Source organism: Cydia strobilella, chromosome 16 (assembly GCF_947568885.1).
Source record: "Cydia strobilella chromosome 16, ilCydStro3.1, whole genome shotgun sequence".
NCBI classification, from domain to species: Eukaryota; Metazoa; Arthropoda; class Insecta; order Lepidoptera; family Tortricidae; genus Cydia; species Cydia strobilella.
This window is the reverse complement of record NC_086056.1, coordinates 5,068,461-5,095,651: the sequence shown is the minus strand read 5'-3', so window position 1 is coordinate 5,095,651 and position 27,191 is coordinate 5,068,461. Positions and strand designations below refer to the sequence as shown.

The 27,191-nt window shown below is 40.8% G+C and overlaps 1 protein-coding gene across 6 annotated transcripts in view; it reads right to left on the bottom strand.

The window, feature by feature from the left end:
- LOC134748336 (papilin) overlaps positions 1 to 27,191 on the bottom strand; it is a 133,533-nt gene that overhangs the window by 27,892 nt on the left and 78,450 nt on the right. For all 6 annotated transcript variants that reach the window (XM_063683106.1, XM_063683101.1, XM_063683105.1 and 3 more), the window contains exons 3-33: positions 19,354 to 19,535; positions 18,849 to 18,983; positions 18,398 to 18,548; positions 17,904 to 18,027; positions 17,407 to 17,487; positions 17,002 to 17,177; positions 16,488 to 16,620; positions 15,951 to 16,173; positions 14,979 to 15,099; positions 13,765 to 13,944; positions 13,148 to 13,324; positions 12,524 to 12,709; positions 12,038 to 12,173; positions 11,453 to 11,559; positions 10,798 to 10,837; positions 10,652 to 10,714; positions 9,373 to 9,543; positions 8,961 to 9,134; positions 8,480 to 8,653; positions 7,845 to 8,144; positions 6,841 to 7,194; positions 6,538 to 6,603; positions 6,160 to 6,297; positions 5,680 to 5,881; positions 5,304 to 5,386; positions 4,670 to 4,786; positions 4,324 to 4,482; positions 3,854 to 3,971; positions 3,270 to 3,556; positions 2,955 to 3,131; positions 1,799 to 1,978 (exon numbers count right to left, since the gene is read on the bottom strand). In XM_063683106.1, coding sequence (XP_063539176.1) covers positions 1,799 to 1,978; positions 2,955 to 3,131; positions 3,270 to 3,556; positions 3,854 to 3,971; positions 4,324 to 4,482; positions 4,670 to 4,786; positions 5,304 to 5,386; positions 5,680 to 5,881; positions 6,160 to 6,297; positions 6,538 to 6,603; positions 6,841 to 7,194; positions 7,845 to 8,144; positions 8,480 to 8,653; positions 8,961 to 9,134; positions 9,373 to 9,543; positions 10,652 to 10,714; positions 10,798 to 10,837; positions 11,453 to 11,559; positions 12,038 to 12,173; positions 12,524 to 12,709; positions 13,148 to 13,324; positions 13,765 to 13,944; positions 14,979 to 15,099; positions 15,951 to 16,173; positions 16,488 to 16,620; positions 17,002 to 17,177; positions 17,407 to 17,487; positions 17,904 to 18,027; positions 18,398 to 18,548; positions 18,849 to 18,983; positions 19,354 to 19,535 — 4,915 coding nt within the window. The remainder of the gene's footprint in view (positions 1 to 1,798; positions 1,979 to 2,954; positions 3,132 to 3,269; positions 3,557 to 3,853; positions 3,972 to 4,323; positions 4,483 to 4,669; positions 4,787 to 5,303; positions 5,387 to 5,679; positions 5,882 to 6,159; positions 6,298 to 6,537; positions 6,604 to 6,840; positions 7,195 to 7,844; positions 8,145 to 8,479; positions 8,654 to 8,960; positions 9,135 to 9,372; positions 9,544 to 10,651; positions 10,715 to 10,797; positions 10,838 to 11,452; positions 11,560 to 12,037; positions 12,174 to 12,523; positions 12,710 to 13,147; positions 13,325 to 13,764; positions 13,945 to 14,978; positions 15,100 to 15,950; positions 16,174 to 16,487; positions 16,621 to 17,001; positions 17,178 to 17,406; positions 17,488 to 17,903; positions 18,028 to 18,397; positions 18,549 to 18,848; positions 18,984 to 19,353; positions 19,536 to 27,191) is intronic.

Here is a 27,191-nt window from a genome sequence, read left to right as displayed (position 1 = left end):
TTCAGACGCTGTTTAGTTCCGTCATGCGCGAAGGAAAAACGCCGCAAGCGTGGAACAGAAGTGTGGTGGTGCTCTTCTTCAAAAAAGGTGATAACACCTTGCTGAAGAATTATAGACCCATCTCACTTCTGAGCCATGTCTACAAGCTGTTTTCGAGAGTCATCACGAACCGTCTCGCACGCAGGTTTGACGACTTCCAGCCTCCCGAACAAGCAGGTTTCCGTAAAGGCTATAGTACCGTAGACCACATACATGCGTTGCGGCAGGTTATACAGAAGACTGAGGAATATAACCTCCCCCTTTGCCTTGCATTTGTGGACTACGAGAAAGCCTTCGATTCGATCGAGACTTGGGCTGTGCTGCAGTCTCTCCAAAGGTGCCAAATCGACTACCGGTATATCGAAGTGCTGAAGTGTCTGTACGAAAACGCCACCATGTCCGTCCGACTACAGGGCCAGAGCTCGAAGCCTATTCCATTGCAGCGGGGAGTCAGACAAGGAGATGTAATCTCCCCAAAGCTGTTCACCGCTGCATTGGAGGATGCCTTTAAGGTTCTGGACTGGAAAGGACGAGGCATCAATGTAAATGGCGAGTACATCACTCACCTTCGGTTTGCCGATGATATCGTAGTCATGGCTGAGACCATGGAGGACCTCAGTGCGATGCTCGCTGATCTCAGCAGAGTATCTGAACGAGTTGGTCTGAAAATGAACATGGACAAGACGAAGATCATGTCTAACGTCCATGTTGTGCCAACTCCCGTATTAATCGGAGGCTCTGCGCTCGAAGTTGTTGACGATTATGTATACCTAGGACAAACAGTCCAGTTAGGTAGGTCCAACTTCGAGAAAGAGGTCACTCGTCGAATCCGACTCGGTTGGGCAGCGTTCGGGAAGCTCCACAGTATCTTTTCGTCCAAATTGCCGCAGTGTCTTAAGTCAAAAGTCTTTGACCAGTGTGTGTTGCCAGTGATGACATACGGATCTGAGACGTGGGCGCTAACGATGGGCCTCATAAGAAGGCTCAAGGTCACGCAAAGGGCAATGGAGAGAGCTATGCTCGGGGTTTCTCTGAGTGATAGAGTCAGAAATGATGATATCCGCAGTAGAACTAGGGTCACCGATATAGCTCGCAGAATTGCAAACCTTAAGTGGCAGTGGGCGGGGCACATTGCTCGCGGAACTGATGGCCGGTGGGGCCGGAAGGTTCTGGAGTGGCGTCCGCGTACCGGAAGACGAACTGCCGGTAGGCCTCCAACGAGATGGAGCGACGACCTGGTGAAAGTCGCGGGAATTCGGTGGTTGCGAGCGGCACAGGATCGGTCGGAGTGGCGAGCCTTGGGGGAGGCCTATGTCCAGCAGTGGACGTCTGTCGGCTGACATGATGATGATGATGATGAATAAAGATTAAATAAATAAATAAATACAAGGTTCAGCGAGTTCACCTTTTTGGCCGGATCTTAATCAACGATAACCGAGTAAAAGGACAGAAAATGCAATATTCTTTGTTGATGTTGAAATTTTAGTTATCTAATTCTAAAAATTAAAAAAAAAAACAACAGTAGACAACAGACGATCTTATCCTTAAAATAGATACTTTTGTTTTTTTTTTCTGTACATTTTAATCAACATTGCGCGTGGTTTCGCACGATTCTCGAGCTGAGACAGCCGATGTAGCAGAACAGCTTCTAATATCGTACTTAGTACCAGCGGATTGATAGAATATTGGTGTCTGGTTACAGTGCATCACATAAGCCCTAGGAAGTACCTATACATAAGCAGTAACAACTATCAATTACCTTCGTCATGTTTAGGCGCGCACTGCCTCTCGCACTCCTCTTGCTTGTCAAAGTTGTTGGCGTTGCCGAGACAGCCGCCATAGTGGAACTGCAGGCATCTCTGGTAGGTGTCGTCGTAGTACCACCGGATGGATGGGTTGTTCGTGCAGCTGCCCTTCACCTTGGGTAGGTGGCAAGCGTCTGAAATTGGCAATGTATTAGAATGGATGTTTAAGAGGAGGTGCAGTTTCTAAATAGCACATGTGGTTCGTGGGTAATAAAGCTTTATGGGCACAAACTAACAGACAAACAGCGCCTCACCATAAACATGTATACCATTACATGTACATGTAACAGTTTCATTAGGACAACGAAAAATTTCAACATGTAGACATGTCGCCTTTGTACAAATGATGCGTTTTTCTCTTGTTTTATGTTTCTTTTTGTAGAATAAAGAGTTTTACTACTACTACATACTTCAAACGATTATCTTTGTAATGTATTTAACGGGCATAATAATTGTATTACAATAACATAACTGCAAGTTTTCTGGCACTGTTTATTAACACACCGTTAGGCCAGGATTACACTTGTAAGTTTTATTTACGTAAGTAGGGACACAGCCAACACAGCTATACTACAGAATGAGATATGAATATCGTTATCTCATTCTAGCAAATATCTTTGTCCCTACTTACGTAAGTAAAACTTACAAGTGTAATCCTGGCCTAAATGTTATTAACGATTTATATCAATAATTCGTTTACTTTCATAGTTTAATGTTTAGATTTACATAATTTAATTAAGGAAACTTTAAGTCTACAATATTAGTAATTACTATTGTGTCTAATGTAACAATACGAGATTGTTTGTTCCTAAATAAATGAAATAAAATAAAATATAAAATTGAATTTCTGAACTAAATAATTATTTAATTTAATTTAATTTATAAATATACCGTCAATTGGATGAAAACAATGGGAACGATGAAAGGAAGATTTTCCAAATGTATCAGAGGTGCCCTAAAAAAGGTCAAGACCAATGAGATGATCATCATGAAGAAATTAAAAGAGCAAATAAACTCATAGTTGTAGGTGTGTCATCAAAAACAGCAAGTGGAAATTCTGATCTCCTAAATGATACAAAAGAGATATGGATGTAAACGTGTATGTGTTACCTCTAGGAGCAGGTTTGACGCACACATCCTCGCACTCGGCTTTGTCCGCGAACCGGTTGCCGTTGCCTTCGCAGCCGCCGTAGTGGAAGCGAGAGCAGCCTCCGTAGTCCGTGTCGTAGAACCATTGGATGGAGTAGTTGGTGCACGGGCCTTGCTCGTACGGCAGGGCGCACCCCGCTGTGGGAAACGTGTCTTTAAAAGTCTAGAAGCCATCAGGTCTATCGAAGAAAACAATGTGCTCATTATATCTGAACGCGACTTTTAATATCCAGGAGTGAGATGTACCTTACGGATTTTTTTAGAACCCAGAACTACCTTGCTTATTAACAGGAGCATCAGCACAACCAGTGAAGTTCTTGCTCTGCGACTCTGTAACTCCATCAGGGCAGCATCCATACTTGCTGGAAGCACAGTCACAGCCCTCCTGGTTGGGTCCGGTGGCAGCCGTGACGCCGTCGCCGCAGCAGCCGTGCTGGGACTCCTGGCAGCGGCAGCCCTGGAGGTTGAAGCCGACGGCGGGCGTCTTGCCGTCGGGGCAGCAGCCGAACTGGTACGTGTGGCAGCTGCAGCCTTCGAAGTTGGGGCCGGTGGCTTCGGTGTGCCTGGTGGTAGAAACTGGGATTTAGGAATGAAAGCGTTTACAGCTTTTGACATTTGTTTTCTACGTTAAAATCTTCTGAAGACGAGCTTTGAGGTATTATAAGGGAGCCGTGCACTCTCACTGTCTCCCTGGCTTCCTCAGCTTGAATATGCACGGAACGCGTGCTCGAACTGTGTTTTAACCTAATCAAGATATGCAGTGTTGCTTTCACTTAAATAAGAGCTAGTCACAGTCTATAAGAGATCTGTCGCACGCAATGGACTTTAACTTAAAAGGAGTTGAATGCCGGGGGAGGTACCTGTCAGGGCAGCATCCGTGCGGAGTATGTTCGCAGCCACAGCCGGTGTTATTGGGGCCTGTGGCGTAGCTCCTTTGGTCGGGGCAGCAGCCGAAAGTTGCATTCTTGCAGTCACAACCTGTAAAGTAAACATTTTAATGTAGTAATTGCCAATAACTAATTGAGCCAATAAGACGGCAGGTGTGCTCGTGTAAGGTGGATTGAAATAAGTATTATATCAGGCCGCATGAGAACTCGCAATTGAAAAACGGCTTCCTTATAGTTCCTTAATATAATAGCCTCTACTTCAGTAGGATCCATTTGAAGATAAAACAGCACTGGTGGATGTAATTTGGCATCCTGGTCCAATAAAGGTTTTTCACTCCATAGTCAACCAAAACTGACTACGAGTTACGGCTTACGCTGTCCCTCATTATACCCGTCACCTTTTGGCCCTGGAGTAAATAACTACGCTCCGTAAATCAGTTTACCTTCTAGATTGGGGCCAGTCGCCGGCTGGTAGTTGTCGGGGCAGCAGCCGTGCGGCGTGAGCAGACAGCAGCCCAGCTTGTTGGGTCCGTGCGCCGCTGTGTCGCCGTCGTCGCAGCACCCAAACTCGGAAGTGCTGCATGGGTGGCACACTTCCTTACCTTTAATAGCAAACATACAAAAGACGTTAGCTGTACTTGTTCGACTAAAGCTCGGTCGGACAAATTTGAGAATTCAATTTAGTTACTATAAAAATAAAATTAAGTATTTTTACAAGGAACTACAAAACTAGTAGAATTCTGTCTTATGCATAATTCAACCTCAGGCAAAAGAGTGAGTTTTACAAACCATTGACGATTTCGCATTTTTCGGTAACAGGCTCGGTTGTCGTTTCTGCGGTCGTTTCTTCTGTAGATCCAGTTTCTGTTGATGCATCCGATCCCGTAGTTTCTTCCGTGGGAGACTCTAAAATAGATAATCTTCATTACAGTTTGATCAAGTACCTAAGTATATATAAACCAGCTGCGAATTTATTTATGGAAATAGGAAATGCCTTCACATTGAGTAAAAGAGCTTTTTCAAAAAAAAAGTATATTGAAAACTTGATTCTCATAGATCCTGATCTTTTTGGTTCTTCCAACTCAGATTCACTAGCATAAGATCCTGATGCTAAAAAATGTCCCAAAGATGTGTATGAAAATTCTATTTTACACTACATCACGCACATACAGGTGAAAAAATTTCACACTTAAAAAACGTGACGTAATGGAACGGACATTTTAGGACATCTTTTTTTTATGGTAGGATAGAGAATGCTGACGAAAGTCCAGATTTGTAAGAATCAGGTTTACAGTATTCTTTTGGAAAATGCTCAGAAAAAATGTCGATGACTTTGCACAGCAGTAGGTATTGAACTATTTTATCTAGTTGATTCTCCTTGAATCCTTCACCATGGTGAGTGACATTTTCGGTTTGACCGTACCTGTTGTAGTTGTAGACGTTTCAGGACATCCCGCCTTATGCGGTCCAGTGGCTTTAGTCTCATTGTCCGCGCAGCAACCAAACCTAGAACAAAACACATTTATTTGAAAATCATACTCCGTGAAAATAGCAGTCGACATCCACACGACCAGGGTGGTTCACGATCCAAAGTGACATAAGGATTTCGCTGCACCGCTTACATGCTCATAGATTAATTATTACTCAACTTGAAAAATTATTCCTTATAGCCTTACACACTTGTTACAAAAACTCGAGCTAGTCTGATACACACAAGAGTAATATAATGTTCGACCTTAAAATGAGTATAGGTAGGTATGACAAAAAACCACTAAGGAATTCCCCCCCCCCCCACTTACTTGGAGAGTTTGCAAGCCGGCGGGCATCCCTCCTGATCATTGCCTTCGGCCGGTGTCTTATGGTCAGACTTGCAGCATCCGTACAGGGTCTCCTCACAGTTCGGTACAGGGCAGTCCCTGTTGCGTGGCCCTCCCGCGGGAGACACGCCGTCGGGGCAGCAGCCGTATTTGGTGTCCTTGCAAGTGGTTGGGCTTGGACATCCTGGAAAATTAAAATATATATTAGATTTGATTTCTGTTGATTCGGGTTTAAGTTCAATGAACCATGCTTTCTTGCTGTTCTTGTATTGGCCATCACGTTTTGGTGAAGTCGGCATTTTATTTTGTTCGAGCATTGGAATTTTTTGTTTGTGTTACAGAGTCCTTGTACAAATTTATTATCTGAAAGGCATTATTACTACCAAATAAGGATTATAAGTTTAACATGAGAAGAAGTAGGTCGGTAAGCTAGGTACAGTTTAGTAACTGTTTTTAATTTACCTTCATCGAATGGCCCGCCAGCGGGTGTCTTCTTGTCTGGACAGCATCCGAACTTGCTCGAGACGCACTTGGCCGGTTTGTTCCTCGGTCTGCAGCGCGGAGACTTGGTTGACAGTATGGTAGACAAGTCCCAACGCGCTAGAACAAAATTATTTTAAATGTTGCTGCTTACAATAAATACTAATCCCCGAGTCCGATTTTGAATTTAGTTTTTTTAAACAGGCTGGTTTCGTCACCTACAAAGAGAGCGTGCTTCGGGCGACTGACTGGCGTGATCTCGTTTCGGAGGGCTCTTTTTCAATCGCTCAGCCGAATAGAATAGTAATAATAATGTTGAACAAGTATGCGTATTGGCAATATATCGGTTATTATACTTACTACTTTCATCAGATTCGGTAGTTCCATCAGTTGAGCCATATGAAGAACTGTCAGTAGATCCGGTTTCTGCGTGAGAAAGTGAAATTATTGAACAGAAAGTAAAGTTAGACATTAGTAATTTACTAGACATTATAAACCAAACAAGAAAGGGTGTAAAATTGACCCATGAAAATGGCAAAATAATTACTAAAATTATGTAGTCCTTTAAAATTCAATCGTCATGTATTTTTCTTTAAGGTGGTTTAAGCCCCACGCACAAAATCTGGGACTACGGAAAAGAAATATAATAATAAAAATACTAACCGGCTTCTGTAGTCGACTCAGTAGCGCCTGATTCCGTGGAACCTTCGCTTCCTGTACTACCCGATGGAGTAGTCTCCCCAGCTTCGGTAGTTGTGGACGAGCCTTCCTCTGTCGAGCCGGAGACACCCTCCGTGGTAGATAAAGATGAACTACCAGATTCGGTACTTTCACTAGGCGAGGAACCGCCAACTTCGGTGGATCCACTAGGAGAAGAGCCGCTAACTTCGGTGGTTTCACTTGGTGAAGAGCCGCCAGTTTCAGTAGTTTCACTAGAACCGCCAGTTTCGGTAGGCCCACTAAGTGTAGTACCACCTTCAGTTGTGGAACTGATATCTCCAGGGCTAGTTGATGAACCTGTGGACAAGAGGGTATCGATTAAAATTCGGCTATTCTTAAAACCAGTGCCATGACTGGTGCCGATCGGCTCCGTTTTGGTGCTGAGCAGTCTTAATAGTTGTAGGAACTTGTTGTACGCAATTGTCGGTCGGTCGACGACCGGTCTGGCCTAGTGGGTAGTAACCCTGCCTGTGAAGCCGATGGTTCTGGGTTCGAATCCCGGTAAGGGCATTTATTTGTGTGATGAGCACAGACATTTGTTTCTGAGTCATGGATGTTTTCTATGTATTTAAGTATTTATATATTATATATATCGTTGTCTGAGTACCCATAACAGAAGCCTCCTTGGGCTTACCGAGGGACTTAGTCAATCTGTGTAAGAATGTCCTATAATATTTATTATTATTATTTATATTTTTTACTTTGTTTTTCTCTCCTACGTGGAGGTGATTTTACTTTCATAATCGCGGGCTTTTGGCCAAATGAGAATGGAATTTAGGATCCTACTGATCTAAAGATAGAAATTTACGTACTAATCTACAAGTGTTCATGATAACTGCTTTTTGTTATTATTATTATTATTGTTTATTTGTTAAATTTCAATTAATATTAAGTATAAAAAGTAGATAAATAATTTTATAAAAACTTAATGCGGATTTTTTACTCACCGTCACTTGAGACCGTGGATCCATCAGATGTAGCCTCGCTAGAACCAGGCGTTGTAGTTTCTCCTGCCACAGAGGTCGTCGTTCCCGAACCAAGTGTAGTGGTCTCCCCGCCAGGAGTAGTAGTCTCACCACCGGGTGTTGTGGTATCCCCGCTGGGTGTTGTAGTCTCCCCGCCAGGTGTTGTGGTCTCCCCGCTGGGTGTTGTGGTCTCTGAGCTATCCGTCGTTGAGTCAGAAGTTGAGCTAGTAGGCGTCGTTTCTTCGGAGGTCGATTCAGTAGGTTCGCTTGAGCTGGTAGCATCTGAATCGAAAAATTGCTTTCATGATTCGTTTTTGTAATTTAAAGTACATTCTGACCTACTTAATTTGCGATATTAGCACTAATTTTGTCTTAGCACTTGCTATAAAAACTTAGCCAAACTTAAAAAGACGTCTGTTATTTAAATTTAATAATTATCTGCTACTAAGTATCATCGCATATCGCAGCACTATTTTCACCGATTTTGTTTCATCAGACAATACGATATCAAGCAAGTAAGTTCTTTAGCCTTACAGATAGAGACAGCATTGTCTATGTTTTCTATAGATACCTACTGTTTCAATCTGAAATGTTAAAGAACTGTAATAGTTACCCACCACTGCTCGAGACTCCAGTTGAGCCACTGACTGTGGATCCAGGGGTTGTGGTCTCTCCAGCTACGGTTGACCCAGCAGTTGTGCTTTCACCGGCCACAGTAGAGCCGGCTGTTGTGGTTTCACCGGCCACCGTTGAGCTGGAGTCAGAGGTAGGCTCCGAGGCAGAGGTGTCACCTACAATACAGTGTACTTTTGTATTATCATTCAAGGTTTGACTTTTTTTCCCGGGTTTAGAAGGTATAAGTTAAGTTAGAGCCCGATGCATAGCCTATCAATTATTACCTATATTATAGACGGTACTCATCGTTGCTCGAGACTCCAGTAGAGCTGTCCGTGGATCCTGATACTGTGGTCTCTCCAGACACCGTAGAGCCCGGCGTCGTGGTCTCACCGGCCACTGTGGAGCCCTGGTCAAGTCTGAGCCTGATGGTCCAGACGATGTTTCTGTAGTCCCGCCCGAGCCAGTAATACAGGTACTCACCGCTGCTCGAGGCTCCAGAAGAGCTGTCAGTGGATCCTGATACTGTGGTCTCTCCAGAAACCGTGGAGCCCGGCGTCGTGGTTTCGCCGGCCACTGTAGAACCCGTGTCCTCGGTCAAGTCTGAGCCTGATGATCCTGACGATGTTTCCGTAGTCTCGCCCGAGCCAGTGGTATCTGAAAAGATGTTTGAATGACCACTAATTGGTGTAAACATCATCAAACGAGGACAGTTTACTGATAGTAGATTACTCGTATTGTTAAATTATAAATAAAGTTTCATTGCAAATATGGTCTAGATTGTAATACTAAAGTGGAAGGCCGAATATATTTGATATTCTCATATTCTTCATGGTTCGGAAAAATCGGTTCAATTCTTGTAATTTTTGTGCCTGCGGGTAGTGTGAGTACTCACCACTGCCCGAGACTGTTGAGCCAGTGTCTGTGGAGCCCGGTGTTGAGGTCTCTCCAGTCTCAGTGGAACTTGTGGAGCCTGTCTCTTCTGTCAAGTCGGAGCCCGTAACCGTAGATCCAGTGTTAGACTCTGTGGTTAAGTCAGTTTCGCCCGAGCCTAATTCAGTGATATCTAAAAAAATAAGTATAAAAATAAATAAATAAATAAAGCATCATCAGTATCAATATAAAGTAACGTGTAACTGCAAAAATTCTTCTCGCACTGAATAGGAAAAAAAAACATAGACAAAATGCTACGTGCGTTACTTTTTCCTGTACAGTCAGCAGCGGAAGTTGCTAAGCGGCCAGGTGTTCAATAGTTATTTGTTATACAAGGGTGCAAAGTTGTATTTTACCCGCGAGTGTGGAATTGAAATACGAGCAAGCGAAAGGATTCTATAGTTGAACCACGAGCGAAGCGAGTGGTTCTAAAATAGAATCCTGAGCGTAGCGAGTGTTTTAACACACGAGAAGTAAAATACATTTGCACCCGTGTGTAACACAAAACTTTTCCCCTCACTATAGCGAGGAAAGTGCAACATCCACAGGCTTTAGATCATCTTCATCAACTGGAATCACTCATTTTTTTACGATATTATAACAAAAAACTCTCGAATTTCTGTACTTTTACGTGAGAAGTTTTTAAGTAAAAATTTTGTTGACAATGTTGACATTTCTGACGTATGAAATGTCAATGATGCGTTTTGAAATTGCATCGACTTAACTTGTGCGTTCAGAATTATATTTAACATAATTATTAAAAAACAAACGTTTATTATGGAATTTTAAGGTTTATGACTTAAAATCATTAAATAAAGCTAAATCTGATATTTTCTATTAGATTCTCAATCCATTTATTTAATGATAATTAATATCGAACGAACCATTATTATGAGCGTTTTACGTTTTGTTATCTGTCAAGCTACTTAAACACGCTCCATCCAAGGTCAAATTACTTTCCCCACTAGTGGATAAAATACGTTTTTCCCCGCTTGTTTTAAAGGATAAAAGACGGCTTTCCGAGCTAGTGAGGGGAAAAATTATTTTAACGCGACTTTATTGTTAAGAGATAAGAGCGTGTAAAGGTATTTTTTCGGAACAGTATGGAATAATATTTGATATTTACCACTAGCTTTTCGGTGAAGTAAAACATCCTAATACGCAAACAGCAAAAATATTTTGTTAATGCAAATTTGGTGAAGCGTCAAAAAACAACATTTCAAAAATTTGTCCAACCATACCTGATCCAGTTACGGTTGAGAAAGAGCTGAAGTCGAATTCCGTTTCAGTGGCCCCGGAACCTTCTGTAAATTAATAAAAGCCTGTTATTTGACTTACCTTATCGTACTAAATAAACTTGTAATATAAGTAATAACTGAAATATTACCTGGTGTAGATGACGCGTCACTGAACATCATATCACTGAGCTGGAAAAAAATATTGAATTAGAAAACAACCAGATTTTTTTAAACCAAAGCATTAATATTAATGTTTTACGTGCGGTCTGTGGGCAAGTTTTACACAAAGGACCTACAACACGTTGCGAGTCCAGTACAATAATGTCCTTAGGATGCTGTTAAGGCTGCCGAGGCACTGTAGTGCGTCAGGCATGTTAGCCGAGGCGCGAACGGACGACTTCTATGCCATTAGACGGAAGAGAGTGGCCTCATTACTCCGACGTGTGCGCGGCAGCACTAACAGCATGCTAAGGGCGTTAGCCGAGCGTCTTGACTGCCCGCTCATTAGGTACTGGACAGAAGTAGTCATTGGTAGGTCTAAGTAGATATAGGTTACTAACAGAGTATTAAGGCTAAAATGTTACTAACAAAATATGGATCGCTTTTGATCTGAAATAAATAATTTTTATTTATTTTTATTTAAAATTGCTTTAAAATTGACAGCTATTTAAGATGGCGTTGTTCGGCAACGTGGTGGCAACTTTAGGGCAGTGTTCAGTAGTGGGTTATTTACTCAAAAACAATACTTATAATTGCAACAAAACTATCTACATTGGACAGTATGATTTGTTAGAGTGTACATACCGAGGTGCTGGTCAACAGTTCTGCGCCAACCTCTTCCTCTTCCTCTTCGCAGTCGGGCAAGTCGTCGTCGTCCATTACCGTCGTTGATGACACGGACAACAGCTCGTCTGTTAAAACAACGCGTGGAAACAATGTAGTCTGTGTGTTAGTAGTCTCGTGAAATAGGTAATAATCTACACAGCCCCGCCATGCATAAAAGCCATAATATCTAGTCAATGAAAAACTAATTCAATTGCTTACCGTATTCTCGCGCAAAAAAGTTCTAATTAAAATTGGTTCGAACTGATTTCTAATTTAGCTGTTACGACTGTTTTGCATGACGGGCAAACAACTATTTCATCGATCGTTTGAAGACAGTATTAGAAAATAAAAGGTGATGATTTTATTTTAGAGTTTTTACTCCTGTTGGTTTTGCTTTAGTAGGTAGGATGTAAAAGTTGCTCCAGTTAGCTTAAAGTTTTCACATAACAGCCGAAATCGCATTTAATCAAAGTTTATTCACACTTCACGAAGGGCATCCTGCCACCGATGTGAAAGATGATCTGAAAATCTTGAAGATTAATTTTGTAATGAAGTAAAACATACCTATGTTGCAGGGCTCAGGGTTGCAGGATTGTTCTTCATCAGGCATGTCAGCTTCGGGGCAAGAGCTGGACGCGTTGCCGCCGCTCAGGCACATCACCTTGCGGTACTGCACCCCGCCATCACACTCTTTCGTGCACTGTAACATGATAACAGGTATGATTATGAGACCATGAACATCGAACAATCATAAACTTAATGATACGTGTTAAGAAATTAAATAAAAGCATAAGTAGTCTCACTACTCTCTATCTATAAAAGCCGGTTGCTCTCTTTCTCATCTTAGTGTTTATCCGGCGGGTTGCGTCCTCAGTTGCTGCTTCAGAGCCGAGCGCCTGCTTTCCCGTTTTTTCTCCTGCACTTCGAACGCCTGGCAGTCTCTCTAGTATGACCATTGGGCACGCATAGCATCCCTCGCAACGTCAAGCCAGCATCTCCAGGGTCAAAGTATATAATTGTGTAGGTACAGAAATATTCCCTGTGACCAACCTCGGTCCAGTTGGCCGCGAACCATATAGCGGGGCAGTTGTCGGCCGGGACTTCGCACGGAGTGGTATCGTTATACTTGGAGTCTGCGTCGCACTTGGCTTCGTCCACCTTCTGCACGGAGCCGCCGTCGAAGAACCCGCAGAACACTTTGCGAGTCTTCACGCCTACGCCGCAATCTACTGAACACTGGGTGAAAAAAAAAATCACTTCATTAATTTATTTTAAGGTTTGTTGAAACAAACGAAAAATGAACTTTGCGCTAAAAATTTAAGGACTGAGACTGGCCACGCTAGAATTTGATTTATGTGACGTGTCCAGCTATGGGTTGCGTTACTTAAGTTTTTATTATGGGTACATTTTGCTGCATAAACGCCGTGCTTTAATGTGTTTTAAGCAGCGGTGTGGCCGAATGGATTTACAAGTGAAAGTTATGTTGTGATAAAAAGTCTACCTAACAATAATCAAAATTGATAACGTAGGAGTACAGCACAAAATATTGGACTCCATTTTAATTTAAAATTGGAAAGCTCGTGTAGCTAAGCTGCTTCATTTCGAGACGCCATCCCCTGTTAATGTGTATGTATATAATAACAATGTTGAGGACTTGAGGTAATCGTTACTCACATTGCTCCACTGTGTGGCATACCACTGCGACTCGCAGGCAGGCAGTGTGGTCTCGTCGCACGGTTTCTGCAGCTCCGGCTTGCGATGGTACGAACACAAGTCCGAGTCCACAACTTGACGGTCCTTCGTCACGCACAGAGCTTCACGAGAGTAGTACTTCGACACGCAGGAGTCACACTGGAATAAAACATTTAAATTAGTTTGCTAGATTAGCTAGTTATGGTTGGGGTCCTAAGGTTGTACGCTAAAACTATACAGACTACAATTATGATCTTCAAAAGTCTTAAAGTGAATGAAATTCTCACGTCTCTTTCTGTACATAGAAAAGTGATGATAGTCGTTATAATGCGCGCTAGTAACTTAATTATCAGCTTAAATAGTATTAAGCTAATAGGTATTAGGTATCCTAGATCAGCGTGGGGATTCAAGCCGATTTTCTTTTGTTAACTAGAGACTGTCTGTTGCCAGCAGTGGGATGAAAATAATGTTTGTTTTTCAAGGGCCGGTTTGTTAGTGAGATAACATGTTTAAGAGTACTGTAGAGGGTGCTAAGTAGCGTGTATTTTAAAGTACCTACGTGATTGTTTCCAAATATATAATGATGAGCAGGTACTCACCCCGGTCCAGTTGGAAATGACCCAGTCGATACCATCACACGGGTGGATATTGCAGGGCTGCTCCGCGGTAGGCTTCTCGTCTTCGCAGCTCTCGTCGACCAGCACTTCCACGCGGCCGTTGGTCTTCCTGTGGCAGACTACCTGGCGCGTCTGCTTGCCGTCGCCACACAGCTTGTCGCACTGAGGAAGAACAGTTGGTTAGCCATAAAGTTGAATCCGACTTCATTTCAAACGTCCGTCAAACCTTCAAAATGGCGACATTAGTTTTATGCTGGCAGCACTATAGTTCCAGCAAAAATAAATTGATGGTAGGTGTTGGCTTCGAATTGATAGCTAATGTAGATGGCGCTGTACGGCTTCGTATCAGAGCCTTTTGACAATTTAGTTACCACAAAACAATTGTTACAGTGCAATCATATTCAGCTGTTAAAGTCAAAGGCGTGATTTTTTTAGACATAACTACAATGAAAAACTCATTTAGACCGCGGACGAGGAGCAAATATCGTCAGTCATCGCCTCCCGCTTCATACTTTGTCAGACTCATAGTTTAGATGTCTACAGAACCAAAACAAATATTGTATACCCAAATATAACAACATATATGGCACTAGGCTGTACACATATATATTACCTAAAATATTGAATGATCTGCCAGAAGTTGTTTGTGCTAAATATTTAAATGGTATACATATAAAAAAGTCGTTAAAATGCACTTATTAAAAACTAACGACACAAGCTATGTATACTAAGAATCATACTTATGATAAGATATAGGATATAATATTGTTTTTCTTTATGTTATTCTCGAACTCCCCACCGGCACATAAACCTCCATAAGGTTTTGCCTACGATGGGTCTTGTAATAATCTAACAAACTGTAATTTGTTTCCTTATTCAATAAAAAAAAAAAAAAATTTTTTTACATGTTTCGGTGGCAGCCCTTCCTTAACCCACTAACGGAGCGGCAGCTGACGTCCATGAGAGTCATACATACATAGCCGTTAACCACTATACGAGTTATCGCCCGGGAAGCGATTGGTCATGGAAATCTGTTCCCGGCTCGCGGTCTATTTGATATTTAATGCAACTTAATATCAAAATTTAATCTTAGAGCTGTATATTTCCCAAATACAAGAGTTCCATCCATAGTCCGAACAAAACACTGAGTTGCACCTGGAATTGAGTGAGAGAAAATATTAAAAGATGCAACATACAGGTTTCCAAGGTCCAGTGAACCAGGTGGGGCAAGAGGCGTTGACGTTGCACTTCTGGTGCTCTTCAGGCTTATCGCCCAGCCGTCTGAAGCATTGGTTCTCGTCCACTATCGACGGGTACCTAAAAATCATGGCAAACATTAAATCTCAAAGTCCATTTAATTTAAAAGTAAAAAAAGTGCTCGACACTGGTTTAGCATGTTAGCTTTAAGCTGTCCAGATTGCCAATAAAAAGGCACAAGACACAAGACCAATTGGATCACTGGTTTTGGACCCGGGTATGTCCTTAAACTACGTCCAAAAGAGAGGTATGGGCACTGTGAATGACATCTCGCTTTGTGTGGTAGGGCACAGGACAGCGGATGTCATTCCAGATCTAGAGCAGAGCCCACCTGGGGAGGTACCTCCACCTTACAGAAAACCGCAGCCAAATAACACTAGACCCTACTAATAGTGTTGTGTTCCTGCCGGTGAGTAAGGTTGCTAGAGCTCGAGGGAGAGGAGTGTTAGGGTCGGCAGCGCGCATGTTACTCCTCTGGAGTTGCAGGCGTACATAGGCTACGGAGACTGCTTAACATCAGGCGGGCCGTATGCTTGTTTGCCACCGACGTAGTATAAAAAAAATAAAAAGGCCTGTGCTCACCAGATGTGTTTGCAGCCGTCTACTGCTAATACAGGCTTCAAAAGCAGACGAGCTGCATACGTATTCGGTGTGGCCTTGACCTTTAATGTATTGAAGACATTCTAAGGATATAGTTCCAAGTAAGTAGATTATAGGTACCGCTTTTAAGCTTTTATGTAGAACTTTACTATCACATTTTCATTTTGTTTTTGATCCGACCCCTACGGGGTTTTTAAAAACATTTCACTCACGTTTCACATAAAAAAATAAATTTTTAAAAATTGTGTAATGTACGGAACCCTTGGAACGCAAGTCCGACTCGCACTTGGCCGGTTTTTATTTTGACTTGCCCGTTAGAGATGATCTTCTGGCACTGCACGGAGCGCGATTGTGAACCGCCGGAGCCGCACAGCTTGGAACAGGGCCCCCACGGGCTCGGCACCCATTCCGGCATGCACTCGGCCAGCTGGCAGGTCTCGTTGGAGATGGGCCGGAGCCCAGCGTCGCAGAGGCTCTCGTCCACAATTTCTAGCTCGTCGCGCGTACGGCATGTTACGTTGCGGGTTTGGAAACCTAGAAAGGCATTCGATCATCATATATTAGTTATGTCAGCTATTATTACAAGGGTGTGAAACTCAAGACCCCCCTAATATCTAGCGCACCAAAAGGCGAAATCGTCAAGAGCATACCGCCAGAATACAATCCTCATTTTCATCTAGTCACGAGATTATTTAGTCATGAATCACATTTTCCTTCGCGTGCAGATCGTTGCTTAAATTATCTGTCGAGATGAGTCCTTATGATGATGACAACTTATTATTATGCACTAGTCACAGTTCATGGTATAGCAAGTTTCTAGGCAAGTAGAGTTGTGTTTTTTATCATACCTGAGCCGCAAGTAACGCTGCATGGAGAGAACTCCTCGTGAGTCCAGGTGTAGGTAGTGTTGGTGGGCGGCGCCAGGTCTTTAGGGATGCTGTACTCGTATTTAATGCCCACGTTTGGCTCTTGCAAGAGCAGCTGGAAACCAGAACATGCATGTAACATTATGTTTACTCAATATACTGAGAAACTAGGGGTTTTATAAGTACATGACATGCCTAATTGTAGCCTACAAGTCAGAACTCATCTGCTTCTACTCGTATGGTAAATAGATTTTACAGAAGAAGAATTCATTGCGCTAATCAGTGAACAGTTTTAATTATTTTTTACTACTTAAGTGACAAACAAGCATACGGCCCGCCCGATAGAAAGTGGACCGCGGGCAGTGATGGATAGTGATGGAATGGAGTCGTTGGTTGATAAACCAAGATGTTTGCGAAAGTTAGGTGCAAGCTCAAGAACCATTAGACGCTGACATTGCCACGATGCTCAAAAATATTCTAGTAGTACGAGTATTACCGAGAGATAAAGTGGCTCGTTGATGGGTCCCAAGCACCGCAGCTTGTCCGGCGCCGCGAAGCCCTGCACGCTACGCTCGTAATGCCACAGCACGCCGGCGATCTGCATCGTGTGAGGAAAGCTGATCTGGTAGTCGCCGTTCAGGTAGTACTTGTTGTCTTTCTTTGATCGGAGAGCTGGAAACGAGACCTTGTGATCAAAATTTAGCTACAGATTCTGGTCAGATTGTGAAAATTGCCAACAATCAAATAACTACAGGTTGTTACAGCGGTAATGAGCTTACTGCTGTATCAAGAAGTCGTTATTGCTTACGCTTACCTTTAGTGTATGTAATATAAGTAACATACATATATATACAATTAGTTATAAGTAGAATAAGAAAAAGTGCGTCATGCTAGGGCTTACCAAGATAATTGTTGGATTTGTCTATCTCCTCTATAATAATATTAGTTGCTCCTTCGGGTATGAGGAGAATATCGTTGTATCCTGAAAAATAAAACAAAAAATCATGTCTGTTTTCAGTTAAGTAAAGGTAAGTATCAAAAAACGCCAAAAGAGTAGTGTAGGTAAAATGGACCGCCGTTACTGAACTGGAGACCTAGACTAGGAAGTCGATGGATGATTCGATGGGGATACGACATTACAATACCTACCTACAAGAGAGGTACATGCATATGTCTAGCAGTGGAAATGAATATGCTACAAAGAAGAATAAGGCATCTTTGTCATCTGCTGTAGATGATAAAGAACCCTTTCCGAGATAAACACCACTCCACAAAAAAAGTTTGAAAGTGCATTAAATACGTATGAAAAATAAAGGTCGTCATATATTTATGAATTCACGAATTACCGTCCGCGGACCACCGGTTAAGACACACTAATCATAATATTTGAGTACCTACCTTGGGTGTAATCTTGGTTGTCGATAAGGCCGGCGTTGGTGTGGCAGTTGGTCCCGTTGCCGCGGCACACGCGGCATTTGTCTTCGCGAGCGTTGGACCCCAGCATCATGTCGCAGCCCACCGGCTAAAACAATTTACAATTAGTTAATTTGAAAACACAGATAGTTTCTAAAGTTTACAAAAGTTAGAAATTCTCTTTATGGATATGGATATGGAATTTTACCACGAGGAAAATTTCTCAATTTCTGAAAATTTCCGTCATCACATCTCTGCTTCTAAATAGTTAAATACCTTGCTGCATCCTTTAGTTGTGCACAATTTTCAGAGTGGTCGTCATTGTCATTATGAAGGAACTTATTAACGTTGTTGCTGCTGTAATTGTCCTTGTTCGTTTGCTCTAGGGACTTGATAATTATGTAGGTAAAGCGCAAGAAAATCATCAAAAAACCTATTTACCTACAAAATGAAGCATGTGAAGAATGTTCTAAAGTTACCTGACAAGTGTCATCGACGCAGACATCGAAGGACTCGTCGTTACATCTCGTGCCGTCCGTCACCTTCGGCGCCTGCCGGTAGTAGAACCGCTCGCCCTTCGGCATGCAGTTCAGCTCGCACGGCCGGGGACCGTTCGTGTACGGTACCCAACTGAGGATGAAAGTCTACTTTAGTAAAAGTATCAACTAAACTAAATAAATCGTTTCGTATTCTAATGTCAAGTACCTACCTTTTACGCATTCTTATTGTGTGCCTTTACAATTTGTTTGACTGTATTTTGAAGCACTCTGAATTAATTTAATTTTGAAGGCTCCATTTATAGCTCTAAATTCAGACAAACTTCTTGTCGTTGAACTCTGCGCACTGTTTTGTACGAGTCGGTCTGCTCGTGTTGAAGTACTCCGTGACACCGCCCGCCCAGTTCACAAGACCAAATGATTTTGTACCCACCTGTACTTGGTCCCCTTGAAGGCTTTGTCGTTAAACTCAGCGCACTGTTCAGCGCGGAAGTCGCTCTGCTCGGGACAATCTTGCGTGTTGCACGAGAAGTACTTTGTGTCTCCTCCCGTGCAGCTCGCGCCAGACCTGGAATTGTTTTTTTTGTTTCACTAGGAGTTCGTTAATTGACCTTGATTAAAACGTGATGAAGTAGGGGTTAAAGTCAAATCATTTCGTAGTCTAACCATTTTTAAATTTCTCCTTCATCCCCAGAGCCCTTACGCTCACTTCTAAAATAATTTTATACACACAAACTCGGTAAAAATAATTGTTTTTGTTGTGCTTGTGTGCATTGCGTCTTTAGATATGAGCGCAGGTTTAGATATGGTACAACTCTAACGTCTTATTATAAAGTGTCTTATTTTTCCGCTATTGCCAAGATCATTGCCGCTACATAAACATCAGGCGCATTTTTTCCCGGCTTTTAACCCATTTAGGTTTAGGGCCTCAAACTTACCCTTCTATGAGGCATATCCTCTTCTGGTTGGCAACACCGCCGCCACAGGGTCGCGAGCAGTTGCTGGGGTTCCCCCACGGGCCCCAGCCCTTCTCACTGCCCTCCCCTCCAGGGATGACGTATGAATTTGGTAGGTACTGCCCGGCGCCCTGCCGCCTGTGTCTTCTGCGGTGGCCGGATACCTGGATTATGAAATAATAATAATTAAAAAAATGCATTTTATAAACTATTATATGTATAGGCATTAAGTCCGATTGTACTACTTTGTTCTTTATATTGTGCAATAAAATTAAAATAAATAAAGTTGGATTAGGCTGACTGCAATGGCAAAGTGTGCAAAACAAATCATTAATGTCACTATAAACACTTTGTCCTGTTCAAAGTGGGTGCAAAGTTAGCTTAACTTTAAATAAATTTAAAGGTAAGTATATATATATAGATTTCGTAAATCATGATCGCGCAGTACTGAAGTAAAAGCTTAATGTTGTCTTTCAGTACATAGATTTCACAGATGTACACAGATAGCGCTGTAAGCGTTCAAAAAAATGCCATTACAGACACAGACTACAGACTTTTTGGGAATATGAATGTTGGGACCCATTAATAATCTGTGGATTTAAAACCTCGTTGGTTAGTAGAGCAAATTAAGAACGCATAGCCTAAATTATAGTCTGTCAAGCCATTTCCGTCAGTAGAAAAAAGCGGGAAATTAAAAAAAATGTATACGCGAAGGGTTATCGTCGCATAGAAAATTTGAATTTCTTGCCTTTTTCTACTGCCAAAGTTGTTTGACCAGTTTTGTTCTGTAGGTATATCTAATTATGCTGAAACACACGCAACTTGTCAGTAGAAAACGGCGCGATATTCAAATTTTCTATGGGAAGTCTATTCGCGCCTAACTTTTTAGGGTTCCGTACCCAAAGGGTAAAAACGGGACGCTATTACTAAGACTCCGCTGTCCGTCCGTCTATCTGTTCTCTGTGTTTGACTGTCTGTCTATCTGTTCGTCTGTCACCAGGCTGTATCTAATGCACCGTGATAGCTAGACAGTTGAAATTTTCACAGATGATGTATTTCTGTTGTCGCTATAACAACAAATACTAAAAACAGAATAAAATAAATATTTAAGTGGGGTCCTATACAACAAACGTGTTTTTTTTGCCATTTTTTGCGTAATGGTGCGGAACCCTTCGTGCGCGAGTTCGACTTGCACTTGTTATAATTTGCCGCCTTGTTCTACTGACAAGGTCGCTGTGCCAGAGTATATAACGTAGGTACCTACTTGTTATTTTATAGTGATAGTATAAATAGTTCATTCCAGGGCAAGGAAACTATATTCAATTTTATTATACCTACCTATTCGCCGATGGATAAAAATTCTCGCCAATCATTCTTAACAAGGTACCACCCGTCTGCTATCAAACAGTGTATTTTATTAAAAGTGACATCTTAAACACTCTCCTGACAGTATCCCGTCCCAAAATAAAGAAAATGAGAACAAACACCGACTACTGCGAAATCTGCAAGAAATTACGTTCGAATTACAATAAAAAGGGTTCCAGGAACTTGTTACAAAAATGTAAATTTTGTGTTTATACTATCATAAAAATACCGCCAATTTGACGTATAATTTATACCTAGTTTTTTTTAATTCTTCTTTCATGTATTTTTGGCCACTGTGCATATACATATAGGTATGTAGGTTAGATGACAAGTTTTTATTCAATATCAGTCGGTCAGGTTTGTTTTGAAGATCAAATGTCTATATGGGACACATTGCATTAAAGCAATACAAACGTCAGAAATGACAGTTAAAGTCTGACAATCGTACTCTAAGCAAGAAACGCCCCTAACGTACACCTAAACGTTACATGATCGTGACGTCACGATTCAGTAGAAGCCGTCTTGAAGTATACAAAACAAGAACATTGCGATTTTGTTGGTGAAATATTGTAGTAGTTGCTAGGCAATTTATTTTTGAATAAAATAAAAGGAATCGAATTGTACCTTTTTTTAATTTTAGAAAATAAAAATTCTCTAAATTTTGAGACTTAGGTAGTTTTTTTTAGGGTTCAGTACCCATAGGGTAAAAACGGGACCCTATTACTAAGACTCCGCTGTCCCTCTGTCCGTCTGTCTGTCTGTCACCAGGCTGTATCTCATGAACCGTGATAGCTAGACAGTTGAAATTTTCACAGATGATGTATTTCTGTTGCCGGTATAACAATAAATACTAAAAACAGAATAATATAAATATTTAAATGGGGCTCCCATACAACAAACGTGATTTTCTGCTGTTTTTTTCCGTAATGGTACGGAACCCTTCGTGCGCGAGTCCGACTCGCACTTGGCCGGTCTTATATCATTTCTAAATATATTTTTAAGGCCCAGTTTATTGTGATAAATTTTCTATCTATTTAAATAGATATTGTTATAAGATTCAACATTTGTCATCCTCACTATTAGACCATCTAGCATATCCCCGCCGGTTTTCTGAAAATTTACTTTTTTGTAAAAAGCATCAGACCACCAAGCGCGCTATAGTGAAATGCCGGCCGTCGCGCCGTTTTAATACAATATTATGAGGATAAACAACTTGTTAGGAATGGCTGCGCCAGCGCACAGGTGGGTAGGTCATTCAAATGTGAATAAACTGTGAGTGAGAGTTTCTACGGAAATAAATGAGATGTACCCATAAAATGGTTAGAATTAAGGCAACGTTAAAGAAGTTTAAAGGTTTAAGTATTTATAGAAGATCGGTAAAGCGCTACATGGCTCCGCTCAAGTTGCAGGCGTCCATAGGCTACGGCAACCTCTTACCAATACTTGACTCTCACCTATGCTAGTTTGCCACCGACGCAACTTGGTATAAAAAATAGGTTCAGAGGAGGGCGTAAGAAGGTACCTATAACCTAATAGTACCTACCTAAATTTGCGCAAGAGCTAAGGAACTTAAAACTAGAACAAGATACAAAACAGATATATTATCTGTTTTGAAATCTAATTTAAGATATACTTAAAGCTCTAACCTATGCCAATAATTTCACTAATACTTACATGCCTTTGTTGAAATTCAAATTTTAAATAATTTATTCTGCAAACATTCTTCAGAAGCTTGAGCACAAATCGGTGGCATCCTGTGCCTAGTCTAGCCCTGCCTATGTTTACATCTCAATATTGTTGAAATTAATTTCCCTCTAATATTCTAATAACTTAACTGTCAGATGTCAGAACGTTTCGTGCTTAGAAGCGGCATATTTAATAAGTAATAATTTATTCTTGATTTTGTTGACTTGATGTTACTAAGCGCATCTCTCCTTCACTTAAAATTGCTGCTAAAAACGTGGTGCACACAGAGTATCTCCAGGCAATATCAAATAAAATATTGTCTTATGGTTTCCGCGATAGTTACTCATAAAATAAAACCCTGCATAGGTACTTAGGTAATACCCCTAATGTACATGCGTAAACAGATAATCCTTATCGCGCATTATGAATTTAAAATACCTACATCCCCGCGTTTCGAAGCCTTTATAACGTTTCTGGTCAATGGGAGACGCTCTGAAAGTACCTATTTTCAATAATACGCGGTATAATCCGTTTGCACAGTCTTATTTCAATATCAAATCAAATTCAGATGTTTAAAGTTCGAATACCGCTGCAGTGTTCGTTTAAATAAACCACAAGTTGCCACATCTTGTGGAGTGCACTCGAGGTTGATTGCGCTGTTTGGTCGGACCTGGATAAACACGAGACTAGGACTTGTCGGCTCGAATGCTTCCTGCTGATGACATGTTTACTTGGAGCCTTAACTTGGTTACCGTATGACAATCTGTACAGTACAAATATTCGAGATGTAATAATTGCAATTAGGCATTAAAAGAATAGCACATTTTCATCTCTCTCCGGAATGACCCGCGGTGTTGGAACGCTCTCATCAATTGTAGCGCTATTCCTGATTAGATTAATGGCTATTAAGGCTTAATACTTGTCACTTGTCACTAGAGGCTTGTCACGATATGGTATAGTTTTAGGTAAGTACGCCTCCTGAAATAGTCCATTAAACGGGATGACCCGCCGCCGCGGTCGAACGCTCTCATCAATCGTAGCGCCATCCCTGATTAGATTTATGACTGTTCACAGACTTACTATTCACTTGTCACTAGGGTTGTCACGTTAGTTTTTTATACTTTTACATTAATTTTAATTAAGGAAAACTTTCAAGAGTTTTCCTGTAAAAGTTTACTTTCGCAGTTCTTAACCCATCGTTATTGTCTTTATACCATATCTTTGAGTAAAAACATTGCCATATGGCCGCTGCGCCACGCCAACAGCGAACCATTTCAAAAAGTGTCACTATCTGCTCGCATTAGTTAGCAGATTTTCATATTATTGCTTGTAGAAAAACTCTTTTAAAATAAAAATATCTAAAATGTCGAAGAACTGTTTCTTTTGATCTTATGTAAGCACAGCATTTCATTTAAATGGTGGCCCATAAATACGTTGTAAAATTTATTTAGGAATATTTTTCTTACTTACCTATACATATTTTACATAATTTCCTAAGAATGAAAACAAAACGTTTTAACTTCTAAATATTCTCTTTTAGGTTTAATTCACAAACACAGTTTGTTAAAATTATCAATAACATTTAATGTACCTACCGCAATTTTTTTTGCTCACGTATTTTTGTGCATTTATTGCTTGATTGGTAGTAAGATCCATCAAATCAGTTATGTATAAAATGTAAAGAATCCGTGATCGCCAACCCTGCTCAATCGAGCGATGTTCACATGGTCTCACGCTGGCTGTCCAAATGTTCAATCTTCACCGACGTATGTCGACACCGAAAGCAAATTTAATCTTATTTATTACCTCTGACTAGCCTGACTGTCTACTCGTACTTCGGGAAAGCGCGTATATTTATAGTTGATTGCTTAATAAACTTTATTATAAGTTTTGGGATGACCAAAGGGTGATTGGAATAAATAAGTTAAGAGTCACACGAACCTAGCTGCCGCCATACAATCGGAGTTACGCTCTCATTTTAAAACGACATACTGAAATGACATAAAATTTGTCATGAACATTTTAGTGACATACGAGTATATATATCTCTGGTACTAGTCTATTCGTTGCTAAAACTGTGATACAAAAAAAAATAGAGCGAGCGAGATTTTACATACAAAACTTAAACTATACGGTACGAGTAAGCTACAGAAAGCTAATTTTAACTAGTCTCATCCTAAAACAATTTCGAAAAGAATACCCAACGTTTTCGATTTAATTTATATGTAACTATGACCACTAAAACAGTCAAAAATGTATAATTTAACATATATCCTATCTTAACTGACTGCATTAGAAATGGGTCAAATGGACATTCTGTTAACGTATCTATTATATGTTGGTGTTTATCCCTTTAACGTTGTACCCGAAGATACCTAATTATGTAGACGCGGCGTGTTTTGTAGTTTTACAAAACTCTTACGACTCCGTCGGCAGATAACCCGTAGTTAAGAACTTAATTAAGGTAGATTAGTGTAAAGAGAAAGTATGTGATCAGGCTACTACTTGTTAGTTATCAAACAAGATGATAATACTATTTAAGCACGGTACTTTTAGTACGGACCACGAGGCCAATGATAGAGGACCTTAAGAGAATTAATTTGAGAATCATAAACTGAAATAAATGTCATATACTATGAAATAGTGACAAAAGCCTCCAGTGCCCCAGGCTGGAATCGAACCAGCGTCCTCTGCTATCGCGGCAGGGGCCTGTGCCATTTAGCCACCGGGCCACAGCGGCATAGGTCGAATTTTTCCAAGTATATGCACTTCTTACTAAAGGCTTATAGTATATAGTAGTGTTCCTACTTGAAATAAAAACAAATTAAAATATTTACTGAAAATAATTTAATTTTCCCCTCACTAGCTCGGAAAGCCGTCTTTTATCCTTTAAAACAAGCGGGGAAAAACGCATTTTATCCACTAGTGGGGAAAGTAATTTGACCTTGGATGGAGCGTGTTGGTGTGAGCTTGACAGATAACAAAACGTAAAACGCTCATAATAATGGTTCGTTCGATATTCATTATCATAAATAAATGGTTTGAGAATTTAATAAAAAGTACCAAATTTATCTTTATTTAATGATTTTAAGTCATAAACCTTAAATTCCATAAGAAACATTTGTTTTTTTAAATGATTTTGAATGTAATTCTGAACGCACAAGTTGAGTCGATGCAATTTCAAAACGCATCGTCAGAAATGTCAACATTGTCAACAAAAATTTTCTCATCGACTCCGACACGTAAAAATACACAACTTCCAGAGTTTTCTGTTATAATATCGTATTATCGTAAAAAAATGAGTGATTCCAGTGATGAAGATGATCTAACGCCTGTGGATGTTGCACTTTCCTCGCTATAGTGAGGGGAAAAGTTTTGTGTTACACACGGGTGCAAATGTATTTTACTTCTTGTGCGTTGAAACACTCGCTACGCTGAGGATTCTATTTTAGAACCACTTGCTTCGCTCGTGGTTCAACTATAGAATCCTTTCGCTTGCTTGTGTTTCAATTCCACACTCGCGGGTAAAATACAACTTTGCACCCTTGTATAACAAATAACTATTGTTATAATTCTTCTAATATGTAGATTTGAGAATCAACCATTTTGTGTTCTTACTAAGCTGTGCTAACCTAACCTTTGTTTGTAACTATATATTATTTAAAAAAAAAATGTAAGTAGAATTTGCTCTCACAGCGCACTTGGTCAGCGGACCAGAATATCTACATACTTATTTATTATAGGTACAATCAGATTTTACGATATTTATTGAATATTTTTCGAATAGTTCGCTACTTAATTAAGTAGGTAATTGGTGAATTCAATTTGTTAATTGGTGATTTTCGTTATCCACTTGCTTTAGCTTTCGGAACCCTGAAATCTGAAAGTTTGTAACAGTCATCTATTGGGACACGTCGCGCCGACGCGGTCAAGGCGGCAGTCACGGCCGGCTGTTGTGCGCTGACATTCAGATGAGCCGTTGTTACCAAACGCCTACAAACTCATACTCATAAGCTAGAGCAAGATGAACCAGAGAGCCTACCGCGAACATTAAAACGTATGAGCAGAATACGGTGCCCTAAAATCATAAAGTAATAATAAATAGTCATCAGTGGGCCGTCGCGTCGGCGCGGTCAAGGCGGCAGCCACGGCCGGCCGTTGCACGCTGACATTCAGATGAGCCGTTATTACAAACGCCTACTGAGCACTCGAAAGCTAGCTGAGCCTTACCGAAGTACGGATACATACTGGCAAGCAAACCAAATTTGCCACTAAACTGATTTATAATTAAATTCCAATAATCTAACCCCACTTTTCCTCTTTTCCGTAAGTTTTAAGAAACTAAACAAAGCTAAAAGGATACATCTACATTTATTTTAAATGCTAGAGTATGCCAAAGGGAAATTTGAGTTTACTTCTTAACATATTTTCCATTAAATAAAACTATGAAAACGGATTATATCGCGTATATTGAATTTATAATACATCCCGACGTTTCGAACCCTTTACAGCGTTCGTGGTCAACGGGTGACTCCCGTTTTATTCCATGAGTAACTATCGCGGTAACCGAAGACAATATTATATTTTCCATTATTACGAAAGAAAAAGGATCTGAGTGAGGTTAGTTTTTTGGAATTTAATTACAAATCAGAGTATAGAAAAAGAGAAAAAGACACTATGGCTATAATCTATATTTCTAGATGGATGATTTAATGTAAGACTCAACCAAAAATACTCCTGCATCAACTTTGGGCACAAGAGACATTTTT